The sequence below is a fragment of the Buceros rhinoceros genome, unplaced genomic scaffold (assembly GCF_000710305.1).
Source record: "Buceros rhinoceros silvestris isolate BGI_N320 unplaced genomic scaffold, ASM71030v1 scaffold45286, whole genome shotgun sequence".
Classification (NCBI taxonomy): Eukaryota; Metazoa; Chordata; class Aves; order Bucerotiformes; family Bucerotidae; genus Buceros; species Buceros rhinoceros.
The window spans coordinates 543-18,363 of record NW_010416585.1 but is presented as its reverse complement, the minus strand read 5'-3'; the positions used below and the strand labels follow the sequence as shown (position 1 = coordinate 18,363).

Genomic DNA, 17,821 nt, shown 5'->3' with positions numbered 1-17,821 from the left:
ATAACACATGTGAGCTGTGCACAGTGACATGTTAAACGGGTGTGTTGCTAGGAGAGCTCAGAGGGATAACTACACTAGTAACAGTGCCCAGTTAAAAAATACTTTGCTTTGGGATACATCTTTAATATCTACATGCATTTATTTCAAGACCTTCAGACCAACTTTTTCAACAACACTGATCTGCTTATAAAACATTCTCATAAATTATCTTCACAAAAAATAAAGTCAATCTTTCAGAAAACATGTTCAAAACAGCACTTGTATCACTAGAAATTCCATCCTGTCAGTCCATGGCAGAAAAGCTGTAATCTGCACTTAAATCTCTCCAGAGGAACATAACCAGGAATCTAAACCAGAAGACAACCATTTCATTAATTGTCACGGGAAGCAGAAAAAATGCTTCCAAAACAGAGAGAGTGCACTGTTCCCACCAACATGTATGGGTTTACAATCAATAGTCACTGTCCTGTAAACATTGAAACTGCTGGTCTAACTGCAGGTTACGATCAGTAATTTGCATTTATTTCACTGCATTCCATACATACAATGGCTACGCTGTCAAAAAATACATTAAACAGCGAAAGGAACAAAGGCTTTGAGCTGGATCTCTCCTACAAGCCAAGTGTCAAATCAGTAAATGTTGACATTATATAAATAAAACTTTAACATTACTTTTCTGCATTATAAAATCAGTCTAATAAACCTAAATCTTAGAATAGCAGCGAATTTATACTTGTTTAAATACATATATATGAACTTTCAGTCAGTCAGCTATAAATATAAACTGTGATGGGAGGAAGATGGCAGCTCATTCCCAAGCAGGCTTTCGAGAACACAGTATTAGAGATGGATGTGGATCAAGGAATGCTGCGGTCAGAGAAACTCCTGAACTGCTGCGTTCCACAAACTCATTTTCATCATTACCTGAAAGTGCATCTTTTATCTGTAGAATCATCCCCATGTTTACAAAAAAAGTACAAACATTGCAATTTCACCACCACCCAAGCCTATCTAACCTGCATTTTCTCTTAAGTGCAAAAAGTACAGGAAGCGATACATGCGCTGATGCATATAAGATCAAAGCCTGAAAATGAGGCAGCGCTGCCCCCAGGAATCCAAGGTAGTTCAGTAGTTGCTGTGTCTGCCGCACAGCCATTAAATGGCTGAAGTAGAAGATGAAGCAGAAACTAATGAAAACTCTAAGCCCAATGGCCGGAGTGGTGTTTTTCAGCAAAAGCTCCATTCCCCCACTCTCCACACACATTCACCACCACGGACTGGGGCCTTTGTTACCAGTTTCAGTAAAAAGGCTGGGCCCAAAGGGCAGGAAGGCAGCCTAGCAAAAGAGGAAAACACGGTTACTATGAAGGCTGTAAGGAAGAGGTATGAGGCACAGACTGAAAGAGTATCCACACATCCACTGCCAGGTCTCAGCTGCACACCACCAACTCAGCCTGTCGGCGTTGCAGCATGGACTGCCAGCTACACAAGACAGGGCGTACTTCCTCACACAGGCAGCACATGACACAATTACCTCTACAGCTGATATACTGTGTCTTCAATGTCAGTTCTTTCTAAGTGTCCCACCAGCTCCTCTCACCTTCTCCCACAAAGTAAGGCTTCATTTGACAATGACAGATTTATACGCCAACAGATTGCTGCAGATACGCACGTGTAAATGCTTAGCAGTTCCAAACAGCTGGTACTCAAACCAAGTACATTATTTGCTCTTTAAAGAAACGCTATCTGTACAATACTTGTAAGAGGGTAACTGTGAAGATTAATGGACAATCATCTGTGATTTCATTTAGATTTGTCCTTATGTAAGTCTATCAGAGGACTATGCTACAGCTTCTGGTTTTTAAAATGCTACAATAGTCATTGCCGTTGATTTTAGACACACACAGACTCGATTAAAATCTAGAGGAGCTCAAAGCATACACATACAGAGACTCCGCTCTAAACACAGCTGTGCTTTCTCTATATTGCCATCGTGTCTTGTTGGAAAGCACACGTCCATTAGACATGCTGGGAACCCCAGTAGGACCCCTACGAAAGCAAGCTCTGCCTCCCGTCCAAAACTGGTGAAGGAAGATCCAGAAGTGAGTACTATCAGGATGTTGTAACACAGCAAAAGCTGTAGAAGTAGGCACTGTGAAAGGAAATACAGTAAGGCCTGTTTTTAAAGGATGTCTACATATGTATGCACACACATATATATACACATAAACAAACAAAAGGCTTTTGGCAAAATAACAGTTTCATTTAAAAATCAATGGAATGAAAATACCAGCAATTTAAACTACACTAACCAAACGTAAAAGTTGTGGGGAAAAAGCAGCAAACTTTCTGAAGTAGCACCTGCATCTCATGAATGAGCTTCTGAACTTCAGTTCTAACTTGAGACAGAGGTAATATGTTTAATCATCAAAACAGATCTTAACCAGCTGGCCCTCTTCTCTCGTCTGCAATAGTGGGCCATTTCAAATGCACCATGATTTTCAGGACCCTTCTCTCTCCCATGCTGGCAAAGCCTAGTAGGACACTAGTAAAGGATTGGGAGCATCTATCTCAGCAGGAGAGATGCCATCTGTGGTAGCTGTGCCTGCCAAAGATTACAGGCAAGGTACAAAGGCAGGGCAGCAGAGAGGATGAAGGAGCGTGCTCTGGATAGCAATGAGCCTGCATCTCCTCCCTGGCTATAGATTGTGATTCCTGGTTCTGTGCCCCTGATGTTGAGTAATACCTGTCCTGACAGAACTGAGCCTCTTCCCCAACACTTTTGCTATTGCATTATTTAAAGCACTTGGCCATGTGACCCCTAGGTTCTCACACAGTGTCACTCAAAGACTCAGTAGCAAGAATCATTTATCTGCTCACTATTGTGTAAATTCTACTGCATTGCTTTGTTCAACGTAAAGGCCAAGGCAAAATATTTCATATTAACTGAAAACAGTTCTCTCTTCAAGGAAGTCTTACATTCTATGGAAAAAATACCAGCCCTTCTTGGATACTATGTGAAGAAAATGTCAAAAAAATCCCTCTTGATATACTGGCCTTTACAGTACCTGGAACATCTTAAGAGAAGGGTTAGATAGCAAGTTTTAAAAGCCTTACAGGATTTTCCCTGTTCCAACTACCTAGGAACCTTTTTTGCCTTCAAAATATACTAAGCATCATTTTATGACACGCAGAGACCTTAAACGCCAAGTGTGTTTTTCTTAAGATATGCTTTCATTTCAGTGCGGCACTCATCTTCGCAAACAAAATGTGAGGGTTGGTTTTTGGGAAAAAAGAAAAGGGAAGGAAAAAAGCTAACTAAAAGCCTTCCTGTGCTCTACCAGGATCCCCTGTGACAGCAGTGAGGAGAACACATTCATACTGCTGTGTCACCCTGCTACCCTGACATTACTCCAAGATGGGCTCATACAGCGCATGGAAAATCCCCATGGAAAGATATGCCACAGTAAGGGGCCTTCTGATTAAAATACTGTGACCTGAGAGTTTCATGTTATTTCAGATACAGATATATAACATGAAACAGTCACCTGCATGCTGCAGGATTACATATGTCTGAAAAAAAAAGTTTATTTACTTGGGCTGCAGAAGATGGTCAGCCCAGCAAGCTTAAAGCTAAAGCATGTCTTCTGCATCTAAATGTCAAGTTTTCCACCCTATTACTGAGTCAGCAGCTGGGAAGAGGATCATGCATTCTTTCTCCTGCCCTGAGGACACAAAGCAGTTTCTCTGGCTTTCTGGTCGATAAGAAGCAATCTATTTCAGATTCATCTCTGATTCGGGAGCTTTGTCCCAGTTTTGGAGAGGACATGCCATAAAATACATTTGACCCTTCCTACTTGTAATGCTAGTACCACGATGCCAGAAGATCTTCAATTTATCCTTCATGCCCAGGTTCTACAGCAGAGACAACCCTCCGTTCAATGATCAGGAGATGGGGACTTTAGCTCTGTACTATCCACACTATCTCCCTCACAGCATGAGTCCAGTTTGCATGTTGAATAAAAGATGTTATCCACATGGTGGTACCTGAAGAACATCCCTAAAGTTAAATTAATAATTTAAACAAATAATAACAGGCTTAACTGAAACCAGGAGTCAGTCTTCCAACCAGCATCTCTACCAGAATACGAAAGAATCACTGGACAGGAAGGAGCAGCTGCAGGTGGCTGCAATTTTCGCATGGCTGTTTGGTCTCTGTTTATAGGTTTATCTATATCCTTCTGTTGCTATAGATGACTGTCTTGCAGTACCCACATTCACAACCTCATATGCACCATGACTGGAAGTAGGAAGCACAGGTCAGATGATCAGAATGTTGCTGAAGCTGGCATAGTGCTTATAGTACAGACTGATCAACAAGACCCAGAAAGAACCGCTCCAGCACGTAACTGGCTCCAACACAACACATCTTTTGCATACTCCAAAGTCACACACACTGAAGGCCCCTAAAGCAGTTAGAGATGTGTTTCTAGACACACTGGCAAGAGAAACACTCCTAAAGCTGCCACTTGAGTGATCAATTCATGCCATCCACAGCTGAATTACTCATTACCATACAAGAAAGGACAAGCAAGCCCACTGGCTAGCTAAGTGGGCTCTGGTCAACAAGATTTAAGTAGCTCCAAGCAGCAAGTGCATACAAATGGCAAAACCTGGCAAAATGCTGGCCCCCTGCACTACAACTGGCTCAGAGGGCCCCTTGTGCATGATGTTGACCTGAAGTGAAAGGTTCAGTCCCTGGAGAACCATGGTGAGGTAAGACCAGCAGAGATGTGAGTGAAGACCAGCAGGACCACGTCCACAGACAGCAGATATACGTAGTGTATGACAGGACCAGCATGTCTGCTCTAGCTCCAGTCTCTAGCAGGAAGCTGTAAAAGAAGTACTGGATCCCCACAACTTCAGGGGATAGGTAAGCACAGATAGGTGACCTCAGTCTCAGATGAGCTGACAGAGGAACAACCTCTGAAGAACACACACTTATCCAAGTAAGAAAAGCCAGTAACTGTGTCCCTGGGCCCACACCTGATAACACCCACCAAGGACTTGAGAAGGCTGACCAGGTAAGTTTCATGACAGCTATCGCATTCTCAGTTATCTGAATCCTACAGCATGGTACGTGCACACTACAGCTTAATTAGTGAAGCAACATAGTACTTCAGCTCTAACATATGACTGTGCTAATTTACTTAAGTGAACACTACATGAAACTTCTTTTTCCCTAGTTAGTGATGATCCTTCTAGTCTTTGAGCTTGCTGTTAAGTAACACTCCAACTGTGACAAATTAATGAAACAGCAGAAGCAAAGACAAGGAAAGTCTGGTGTTAAAGATAACTGTTTCAATGATACGAAAAAAGTCAGTATGTGTACTAGTGCCTCAGGTATTTTTGTACCTTTATGTTAGACTGGTGTCTGCTGAAATTCATGTGCCTTTTAAATCAGGCTCTGGCTGAATAAAATAGAAGAAACAAAAGCTCCAGTTGAAAACTTGCTCTACAAGCTGTTTCCTCTTCATTCACACTGTCCAAATACTGTTGAAGTAAACTCTCTGAAATATTTTGACTCAACTGTTCTAGTACTTTATCTCTTCCCAGTGCATGGGGCTCCTTTTATAGAAATCATCTCTGCTGTGTTTTGTATTTTTCTCTTTACAGTAGGACTGTTTCAGCTGTGCTGTTTGGACTGATCCAAGGAGTTCTCAGCAGCTCACATCTTTGCCTTTTTTTGGTTATGAAGCTACTGTAAGCATTAAAGGAACACATTTTCATTTACAGAACAATGCACCAAAATTTACCTATGGAATGATTTTCTTTACAAAAAAGCTGGGAGGAGGGGAAGAGTCTTTGTAAAGGTAGATGCAGCAATCTCAGCATCTTGGAATCTCTGTTTGGCCTAGTTTCTTTGTACATGAAAAACTGGGAAATGGTTTATGGAAAAGGAACCCAAAATAAAAACTTTAGATGAGACTAGCGGTAGGTAATAGTTACTTGTTACAATGAGGCACTGTCTTTTAAAGATGAAGTAGAACCCAGTACTATCAAAATGTAATGAAAGGCACGCTCATAAGCAACCCTCTTCACTAGTTGTCTGCACGCAGCTTTACTGAACTGTTCTGGTGTCTACAGCAAGTGTGCTGCACTACTTCTGAGCACAGGTCTCCATTCAGCGTCCTCCTTCAGAAACTGACATGCTATCCACTTTCATCTCTCTCTGGCTTCCAGTTTTTTTCTGTTTCTGCTTCGATTTTTTCAACATGTGGACCTAAAACAAAGTTTTAAAAGAAAGTGAGTAGTAAAAATACGGAAGGTCACCAATAAGCAGATCTAAGGCAACTAACTCAAACAAGTAAAATGTTGGAACTGCAACAAAAACATTTAAATACACAACTATCTGAAGCACCTATCCATATAAAGCTATAGGATTAACCACTTTTTTTACATAAACTTATATACACATGTATGTATAAGGATATGCATCTGTGTGCATATATATTAGCGTACACACATATGCATACACAGATACAGCTAACACTATTAGTTACTAGCCTAATAGAAAGACAGAAATATTTCTCACTGGAAGGACAAGTTAGGTTTGTTCTCTCTTCATCCTCCTTTCTCTCAGGAAAAGAACAAAGTGTAACATATTCCAAAACATTTGAGGTATGACTGTTTTTGACTCATTTTCCTCTGCAAGGGCCATGGTTCTGGTAGCCCTCCCTGTAGAGCTACATATTCTCCAGGATTGCCTGTAGCAACAAATTTCTGTGAGTTGAAAGGCATCCTTAAGGCAGCAGGCAAATGCGTGCAGAGTCAACTACTGTAAAATGTTTATTTCACAATTTCAATGATCCAGAGAAATTAAATTCTTAGGTAACTGATGCTCTTTTCCTTCTACATATACATTGAGATATCAAGGAAAAACAGACACTGATTACACCAAAGACTTTTTCTCAGAGCCCCCTCCTCCACTATTCTGTTTTCTCCTCTGCTGCTCTCTGACAGACCTTCCCTTCTTCAGCACCACCAGCAGACTGCTTCCCTACCTCACACGCTACAGAACTACTAAAACTCTTAGCCCTCCTGACTGTGATCTGCTTCAGGGTGAGCAACAGTGCCTGGAGATCTCATGACAGGGGAAAAAAATTAACTCACTAGGCTGAAGCTCAGGGACTATTTTTTTTAAAAACAAGCATCATCTGACTCAGTGGAGAGGGCCCTCAAACCATCCTCTGTAGAAACTGCTATGTACTTATCCAACAGCTACCAGTCGGCACTGGCTAGCTCCTTTAAAGTTAAGTATCAGAACACAAAGACAAGCAAGATAATCCAGCAATATCCACTGGAGAAAGAGTCAACTTGCTAAGACAAACCAACAGCCAGTACCTTTGGTCCTGCGGCAGAAATAATAATCTGGCCAGGGGCCTGAATCCAGGGCTCTCCATCAACTTGAACTGGAATTGGCTTTAGGAGTGTTACACGAAAATATGAGCCTTGGGCTATGCGGATTCCTGACCGAAAACCACCTTGGACTTGACCCTGTTAGGAAGTAAAAGCCAGGATATCATTCACCCTAATAAACAAGAAGCACAAATATTAGCTGCACTTTAACTGGATGGATAGATTTTTGTTCTCCCCTGACATTTTAAGTTTCAGCTAGAAGAACTGCTTAGGCAAAATCTGCATAGGATGCCTTTACTAACACAGCTTTAATTAAGTCATTGTGTGAAGAACTTGGATAGCCCTGCAGGTTGCTGGGGACAAAATACCTTACATAAATGTCATTTGTACACTTGGGCTGGCCAAGAAGCATGCACTCAAAGAGGTCTTGTTTGCTCTTACTGCCCGCTCCACAACATAGTAAACACATTCTCAAAACACCCAACTATACACACAGACTTTGGCACATGTGAAACTCAAGTCTAAAACCACTTTATCAAACAGGAAGAGAAAGTCTGCTAAACTCAACTCCATATGTATACACACTCAACTACACATACATATATTCAACTACAGCTAACAGCTGAGTGTTAACTGTAAAAAGTGAAGCAAAGTGAACTTCGCTGCTGCACGTTCTCTTGGGAAATGTGTACAGATAACCAAGGGTAAAAACCTTAACAGAAGATCACAAAACCTGAGTGTGGGTTTGTTAACATTTACATTCCAAAGCAACGGGTACAATTCTTGTTGCTTCTAACACCAAACATTTTAAGGATCTGTACCAAACCACTTCTTCTAATGGAATTTTTTATATTTGCCTTCTTTAAAATACCTAAATTACAAAACAGTAAAGTTGGCCAATACCAAATATTGAGGTGCACAACTTTAAGCACTTACCTTTCCATTTTTGGTGGTTGTACGTATTAGTTGTTTCTAGTTACCTCACCACGTACACTTCTTCAGATTTCTTAAGATCGTGAAAGAAATATGAAGAAAAGAAAAAACCCACCTGCAGTCTGCAGGACTGCAGGACATTGTAATATTATGTAATAACATGGAAGAATTAAAGTTGCAAAAATTGAGTCATAACACTCTTTGCAGAACTGGCATGCCATCTGCTCCACATAGCATTCAGATCAAGAGCTACAATACACTAGGTTAAGAGTGGGTGTTTTTATAATAATAAAATAAAATCTGGTTTTCATCCCACGAGCTGTTCAGTTTTGGCACCACAATACCTGTTTGAGAAAGTTAGTGCATTCCATTATATATTTGCAGTTCATATATATGTGTACATGTAGGTTTCTGGTCTTGGTTCAAAGCCTGTTTAAGTCATGGAAGTATTTCCCCATGCACTTTTAACATTAATTATTTTTATCCAACCAGAGGTTTCTTTAGTTTCTATTCCATCTATCCTAGTCTGATGCCTAGACGTGGATCTTCAGGGCAGGCCAATAAACAGGCAACAAGAGTGCACAGCCCATGAACAGGCACAGCAGCTGCAGCTAAGCTCTTGACATCAGAACGCTTTGTTCAGACAGTCGATGCTGCCCATGAATTCAAACTACAGTCTATAACCATTCCTGTGTGAAGCAGCAAGTAACTGAATAAATGATGGTATAACCTTAATATAGCTGCACACCTCTTAGGACTACACATGCGCAACGCACTGTTTGTTACAAAAGCACACCAGTCCATATTTCCTCTGTTCTTTCTCAGATGCCAACTTACCATGTGAACGACGCCAGTCACACCAACAACTTCCAGCAGGCCGTCATCGATGCGTGGTTTCTCAAAGCGGTTATCACTCTCAGACCCCCAGAGATCAGCTCCAGAACCCCAGCTGTGTAGAGAGCACACCACAGTGACTGCCCAAGGACCTGCTGTCTGCCACTGAGCACCGTGCACCCTGCGAGCGTGGCTGATTCACCAGACTTCAAAAGCTAGACACTGCTCCCCACCGGGAGAGGGACAGCACAGCATTCCCACGCTGTCAGACCAGGAAGCGTTCTCCTAAAATCTGGATGACTTTTAATGAAGTGTTTTAAGAGTTAAAGGAGGAGTGAACTAAATAGTTTCCGTTTGAAAGAGAAAAAGTAAGAAGAAAGTAACTCCAAAGAGCTTTAGTTTGCAGGAAAATACAGTTTACAGCTACACTCACCATTAACTTCCAAGGCTTAAGCCCTTAACATAGATGTTACTGGTCTTGACAATATTCACAGATGCTACCAAAGAGAAACTAAAGCACAAATGAGTATCAAGTTTTTATTCTTGTATCTGGCCAAACTCACTTGTAGTTAAGCAGCTGTTCCTGCACTTCAGTCCTCTGAAATGCTTCTGACAGTTTAATACCATTCTGCTTTCTGTGCAGCATTGACCCTCCTTAAACAATAAGCGAGTGATTTGGGTTAGTGCTTGACTGCTCAGTACTCATTGTAATCTTTTCTTCTCCACAGTTCTCACACTATATAACTCAACGTATACTTGTATGTACATGTGCACACACACGTGTGTACATGTAAATATATATTTGAATAAAAAGTTGAGACGTTTTCAGACTAAAATGGAAAAAAATGTGTAATTTAAGGTAAGAGTGTACCTGAAAAAGAGGAGTATGGCAGCCCTGCTGGTTTTGTGCAAACAAAAAGCCTGCGTCAGCCAACAGCACACCTAAATAAGCTGGATGTCCTGCAGATTTGCCTGCTTTCCTTCCACAGCAGTAACTCTAGCTCTCTGCAGGTGTCAGATCCTGCAAAAGGTACCTGAACTGTGGGTTCTCCACAGCTACCTGGATTCCACATCTCCTGACCAGTTGGCTGCACGACCTAGATCAAGTGTTTCACAGTGGAATCCTGGCTGACCTTCGCTGCAGGAACTGCTTAGGCACCTGGTCTCTAGCACGCCAGACAGTGTGTGCAAGGTGACCATCTTTGATTCTTCTACAAGTCACGGAGAAATCAGACAGACCATTCAAACAGTTTGGGGGACAGGGAATATGGTAGTGAACAGAAGCTACAGACAGACAACCATGCCTAAAAAGTAATGTTTTTCTAGAATAACATAGAGGGTGAGGAAATCATTCCAAATTACTAGTAGGACACAGAAGAAATAGCAAATGGATGGGGATTTGCAGTGGGAAAACACAATAGTATCACCTTTATGTGGAGTGAGATTGTGAGTTTCAAAGAACCAGACCAATGATGTCAAAATGGTATTAAGAGCTAGCTCCTTCTGCACAGCTACCAAGACAGCAAGTCAGGCAATAATCAAAAATACCTGGTAACAACCATCTATTAACCCAGACCACTAAACATTTTATCTAACCATCTGACATGCGATGCTCAAATACCAAGCAGCATTTCCTCACACGCAGCCAGACATGCATCCATGCAGGATCCTTCCTCTCCTTTTACCTGGGTATATTAATAAAAATGAGTCCTTCTATACTTGGTAGCTCCACCTCGTGCTGGTCCACTTGAAGCTTTATGTCTTTGTGAAGATTTCTGGTATGACTTATCTTCTGCAGCCCAACTTTCACATAAACTCCTTTGTTGTGAAACCTAGGAGCAGACAAGCATCCTGTAACTAAAACAGCATAGCACCCTTTCTCGTACATACACCAGTACTGTGCTCTACCAGGTATGTTTAAAGAGTTTTTTCCATTAAAAACACTCTCCAAATTCTTCTAGTTTTGCTGCAGAAAGGAAGCATAACCCACGAATGGCTACTTTATACACCTTTTACTTACGGGATGATCTGTGCTGTCAAGGCATGTAGAGATCTGAAATTTCATTACAGAAAAATCATCCCTTCTTAAAGCACTGACTGAACACAATGCCTCTTTGAAACGTAAACTTCTGAGCTGTATTTTTACTTCAGACCTAGAATTCTTCATGAAACATTTAAAGATGTTTTCTCATACAATGCTAGAATAATAAAGGCACAAAACCGTTGCAAGTCTTTGCTTTACAGATCGCTAGTTCATTTGAAATATATTCAGTTGTAGAAACTTAAAACACGCTTAGTAATTTTAACCTGTGACAGTTCTAATTTTAGAGTAATAAAAGATGAGAAAGATTTTATGGCATCCCTAGAAATGTCAAAATATTTTGAGAATAACATAAACGTTAAACACAGGCAGAACTTTCTTCTGTAATAGAAATCTTTGGACACATGGCCTTCAGAGCAATCTTAAATTAAAGAGCATAAATTTCCATTATTTGACCGTACTAGCACATGAGTGTCACTAGAATCCAATTCTGTGAAATCTCTCCAGCATTATGTCTAATACCGTAACTCATTCAGGTGAGGAAGACAGTCAGTTCAGCATGTGGGTTATGGTCAACTCTTCAGACAGACTGTTTTTCTTTTAAATTATTACAAATTATTAAACAGGGAATAATTAGTCCTACATGCTAACAGTTTTAAACAGCACCAAATTAAAGGTACCTGAAGTAACACCACTTAACATGTGCTTAACATATGCTTCTACTCCAGACAAGATGATGTGTCTACACTAACGTCAGTTTTGTCCAATGTGGATAAAACAGGAAAATTATGGAATCTGAGTAGGAACCACAGTACTTTATGTATCCTCAAGCAGTATTAATTTTCATTGCATAAGAAGCAAGCCTGCAGAAACTGAAAGAATATGACATGGTGCCATAACCGCAGACACAGTTCTGACTTGCAAGAAACACAGTTCACTTAGGTCCATAGGATCTAGAAAGCTGAATACAGCCACCTGCAATGCATAACAAAGGGTCAGTCTGTTGGTGATTAAATCCCCTTGCTTCATTCTTGCATACACATGCCATTCCATTTATGTGTCTTACTAGGACATTGAGATCAAATAAGAATGAACAAACTGATTTCTGATAACATTACTACAATTCCTACCCGGTTTTGAAGGTGACTGCAAGATTTTATGATTAAAATGGCCAGCCAAGCTTGGCAAAGTGATCTTTAAAGGTGGTGGATAAGAAATCTGTGTGCCAGGCTTTTTAAAACGAACTGCGGTTTCCCATGAGCATGAATAAACAGCTAGGTAACATCTCTAAGAAGCAAACCACTCAGAACTGCGGCACACAACATGGAAAGCTATCAAGCAAAACAAAATGACCACCTTTTATCTAGTGCTGCAATTCAACAAGGCCACCACTGGGTGGGAAACCACCATGGCAAAAGTGAAGAGCTCTGACCAGTATTAGTATCCGTTCAGCGCTTCTACTAGGGTGACCTTACTGACTGGGAAAGAACTTTACCAGGGTCACATATAGAGGACCTAAGATGGAAAAAGTTAGATAGTAGCTGTTGCAGCATTTTAAAAACCCACAAATGACAAATCAAATGGTATTTTCAAAACTTCCCCCCACCAAAACAGAGAATGGTTTCTGTATCTTTGTGTCTAAACTTGCATTAAATCATGCAGGATATTCTCTCTGCCTGACCTTACATCCAGGAGACTGCCTGCCACAGTAGTCTCCTTCCAGTTTTGGATGGGACAAACAAGATGTGGTCTCTTCTGACTGGCAACCGTAAAGACTGCTCCAGGAATCTATGGGAATGCGGGAATGAAAGGAGATGATCTGATCCTCACGTTTTACGCCATGAAAAAACCCACATAGCCTGGCACTCCACAACCATCACTGCCACAACAGACACTATTCCTGTCTGCCCTGCGATGCAAGTTCAGCACTGAATTCACTGCAGGGAAGTCTTCACAGCAGTGAACTGCTAGCCAAAGACAAGGAGTCCTGAGTGAGTAAAGAGACTTCAGCATAAGGCCAGACAGCCACAGCTTTCAGGACACTCACCACCTTAAGGTCTTGACTCAGAAGAGCACTCAAGCCCATTTTATTCCCAAGGACTACCTACAATTTTGTTGCCAGACCTGAATATTCCTGTTCTGCACTTAAACAGCCAGTTCACATGCCATCAGCTGTTGCATCTGGCATTAAGTAGCCACCCTTCCTAGTTTATTTACTGAAAATAACAATAATAAAAAGCTAATCTTGCTGGCAAGAGCATGCACTTGCATATTCAGGGAAAGGCTGAAGCCAACAGTTTTAACAATCATCACAGGCAGTGAAAGGCAGGAATTGTGTCAGCACTGTTAGCCCGCACCAGCTGCTTGTCTCCTGCAAAACCACACCTCAGTATCTATCGTGATGTCATGTTTCTTTTCCGGATCTTGAATCAAAGAAATACATGGTCCTTCAGATTTACAAAAATGCCTCTCAAGACACCTGCTTGCATAGTATCCAAATACGGATGTAACAGGCCTGCAAGAGCGGTACTAAGTCATCACTACCTGTGCTGCAGATGCTGCACACTAAACTGACTGAGATAAAGATTCAAGGGATGAAAAGCATACAAGGCAAAAAAAAAATACAACCCTTAAATAGTGGCAGTAAGAAAAGGACACATCTTCTAAAGTGCTGCAGCTTTGCCAGTCATAGTAGTATGTTCCAAAGCAAGAATGATCATAACTTTGAATACTCCGTAGTTGTAACTGTAAGTCCCTCTAGCAACCGAGACACAATTTGCAGACTTTTTAATCACAAAGATAGGCTAAGGCAGACAAAACCAGTTTCTACAAGGCATTACCAATTGATTACACAAATTTGTTTTTTTTTTCCTCACCAATTTCAGTGATAATGGAAGAAGAAAATGTACTAGTATTGACTGATCTGCATGCCAGAAAGGAGTAAGGCCTCTCTCCACCTTTAATCACACAGTCTCACTGGAGATACAGAGACCTCTCCTTACCCTTATCACCAGCACACAGGTGCTAGCACAGCACTAAGCAAGAGTGGGAGAGGTACAAAGAAGTTCTGAACAGTGTGTTTGTTGCTCACATAGCAGTACTGCCCTCCCTCCTGTGAAAGGCTTTGAATAAGAGGTATTTCCACTAGCTCAAAATTTCACTGAACTCCACATCACAGTCATTGACAAATAAGAAAACTGAATAATAATGCCAGGGTCCAAAAACTGCTTTGATGCTCCCTCTTGGTAAAAGAAAACCAAACCAACAAAAAACCCAAACAAAACCCCTGAATTCTTTGTTCCTGGCTAACTTAACTCCTCCCTGTGCCAGCTCTGTCTCAAGCAATGTTGTTTGTGGATGCCTGTAACGTCTCAAGATTATCAGCCATAGTCTGAATTGCAAGTTACACAATACCATAAAGTTTGCCCTTCACCCCTGGTTTCCCCATGATTACCTGCTATTAAATTTCCCTGGTTCTTCTTCTCTAGCCTGATGGAAGTCCAAGCTCAACTCTGCGTCAATGCCAAGACCACAGTAATTGTTCATCTGTACAATCTGGCAAAAAAAAAGTATTATTTCCCCTTTACTTTTATAAAAGAAGAGGTTCCAAAGTTTTTCAAAAAAGCAAGCTTTGTAGATGATCCTTTCCAAGTCACTTGCATCTTGACAAATTCTGGAAAACATTTTCCAGAAACACTGCACTAAAAATAAAGCTGTACAGACAATTGTTGACATGTGTAGTCATTATTTCCAAGTATCAGAAACTTCAAAATTTCATCTTAATTGCAAGTTACAAGCAGAATTAAGAACAAAAGCCAAAATAAAACCAACCCACCTTCTCAAAGCAATTCTATGCAATAACTATAGGAGCTGCTGAACACTAACACCACTATTATTTTTGGCATCAGCCATGGATTTATCACATCACTGGGAAAATGCTCTTCCTTACTTTGGAAAGTGACCAACTTATGCCAGATGAGCGAAGAACTTTACCTACTCCGCTGCATTTTAAATATCTCCCTATATGCCAGTCTCATGTTTCTACAGGTTTCAACCATATCTGTAATTAACTCTTCCTTTGCACACCAGTTCATTCCATAGCTTTTCTATCCTAGTCCTTGACTCTCCCACGCTTCACCTTTAAAAAGCAGATTAGGCATGCAGGGCAAATCAGACCCTGTCTCAACCAAGTGAAAACCAGTTGGAACCTGAACAGCTTGAATCCTCCAGCTGACACAATGTCCAGGATTTTCCAGTGACTGGACTACAACCTTAGACAATTGTTACCATTATTACAATTTTCTTCTTTCTTTTTGCCACCCCCTTGTCCAATTCCTTTGTTTTGTCTGAAGACAAACTGAACCAGGATTCACACAAAGCTCTGAAGTCACCATCTACAACCAACATTTTTATTTTCCTCAACAGAAACAAATAACACAAACCAAGGGACAGGGACTTTCACTCCAAAATTAAAACAGATGCCACATACACAGACACACAAAAGATGACAGAATGTCATTCCTGTACATGCTAGCAACTTTTAACTTTTAAAACTGTAAAAGATGAGAGTACTTATTTTTGGGGGGTAAAGTGGTGCTTTTTTGTCAACACTCCAGTTTCACCAGTGTTCTGGAAAGTGTGTGGCATTCCTTCAAAAAGCTTTTCTTATTTGAGAAATAAATTTCTAACTGGAGCAAGTAGGTATGCCATTGTCACTTGATTTTTTTATTAATTCTCTATCAGATATTTTTTGCCAAACAGCTGTGAATTGTTCTGCAGCCAATGGGTCATACCAAAATCGAAGCACTGAATCCAGACACACACTGTGTTCACTGAGGAACAGCTCAGTAAAGCTCAAAGACAGGTGAGCAATAAAAGACTAAACTATGTTAATACCTATCTTCTTTGTGCTTTTTGCTAGACCAACAGTTCCTAAGAATCAAACCCAAGTGGTGCTCAGCTCACCTTTGGAGGCTCAGGTTCTGCAACGCCATTCTCTGCACCTTCAGCTGGCTCTTCTGCATCCAAAAGGATAGTCCAGCGATCCATAAGAACGTCGTCTGCCTCATCCACGGAAACCAAAATGGAGTAGGGGTCCTCCCCACTGTAGCCAGCTCCCCAGCGCAAGACCCTCCCCAAGTCATTACCTGGGCAACAGTGAAGAGCCCCAAAACATGACTGCATTTCTCAGGTTCGCTAAAAGCATTAAAAAGTGCATCAGCCTTGTTTTACAAATCACATCGCATCAAGGTGCTCCAAACAAGTCACAGAAGTAGTTATATCGGACTGAACAGCTAACAAGCAGAAAAAATACCTAAGCATGGTTGTGGTGGCATATGTGCTTAGGATGCCATACAGACACACCGACTCATCTGAAAAGTTTTTGCAAAACGTAACAAAAAACCTGTTATGGAGTTGAGAAGTTAGAGACCAGTGGAGTTCACTGGTTTACAGCAATGGCTAATGAATCTGTGGTTGTCAAGGGGAAAATACTTCTCTCTCCAGCTACTGCCCACTCATACCAACACTCCCGCCCCTTGTATTTTATTCAGGAAGCATGACTGACATTTCCTTGAAAAGCCAATATCACATTTTCTCTCCAACACTGGCCAGAACTAAGTTATGGCATCTTTACTGCATCACTGAATTGGCCAGATGGATAAATAAAGATAAACTTTGACTTCTGCCCTCACTGCAATTCTCACCTGTTCCTAGAGGTAAGATGGCAACTGAGGGCTCTGAGCATACCAGTTTGTGCCTGATCTCCTCCAGTGCACCAAGGACCCAGCCAACAGTGCCATCCCCTCCGCACACCAGCACTCGGAATGAGGGGACTTTAGAGAACGTGTGAAACCTCCGATAGGAAACAAAGCAAAGGGGAAAAGAAATGTTACAACATAGTACGGGAAAAGCAAAGCCTCTTAATATACTATTTAAGATAACACATTGTTACCGGATTTCAGGATGAACTTCAAAGAATCTAAAAGATCCCATTTTTCCATTCGTAGTTGTTTAAAAAGAGTGAAACCCACATTCTAAGATTCCTCACAGATCAAGTTAAATTGTTAATCACTTTTTTCACCAAAAACACAGAGCTCTAACTACAAACGATTTCAACCTGAACATCTGTAACTCTAAATCCTAGTGGAGATGATACTTAGTGGTGGCTTTGGTTTTTTGTGGGTTTTGTTTTTTTTTTTTTTTCTTTTTTACTTAATCACAGGACTCATAGCACATTTTCTTCTTCATAGTGCTATTTTTCTGGCTGCTCTTACCTTTCGCAGCTTTTCATCATATGTACTGAGTGAGATATCTTGCAAAAGAATTTATTTCCCATTGCACAAAAACCAATGACTAAGTGGAAGCATTTTGCTATAAAGCTACAGTAGGATTCCACAGGCAAAACAAAATAAACCAGTTACTGAAGTTGGAGCTTGAACTGTGTTAGAAAGACAGAATTACACAGTTCTGACAAAAACCTTAGTTTTATGCAGGAGGTAAGAAAAACAAGCTGCACAGCTGCATCTCTACCTTGAAAGCTTGTGTTTGAAGACCTTGTCAGGACAGTTGTTTGTTAAAGCAGTGCAGCAGGAA

General features: G+C 41.0%; 1 protein-coding gene across 1 annotated transcript; it reads right to left on the bottom strand.

Moving 5' to 3' along the window:
• Nucleotides 1-6,004: 6,004 nt before the first annotated feature.
• On the bottom strand, nt 6,005-17,156 carry LOC104494935 (diacylglycerol kinase theta-like; the record flags this gene model as incomplete). The annotated part of the gene is made up of 7 exons (XM_010137839.1): nt 6,005-6,283; nt 7,405-7,557; nt 9,190-9,301; nt 10,872-11,018; nt 14,682-14,782; nt 16,193-16,374; nt 16,933-17,156. Coding segments are annotated over 7 exons (1,018 nt in total), but the record flags the coding sequence as incomplete, so codon positions are not given.
• Between the last annotated feature and the right edge of the window lie 665 nt (nt 17,157-17,821).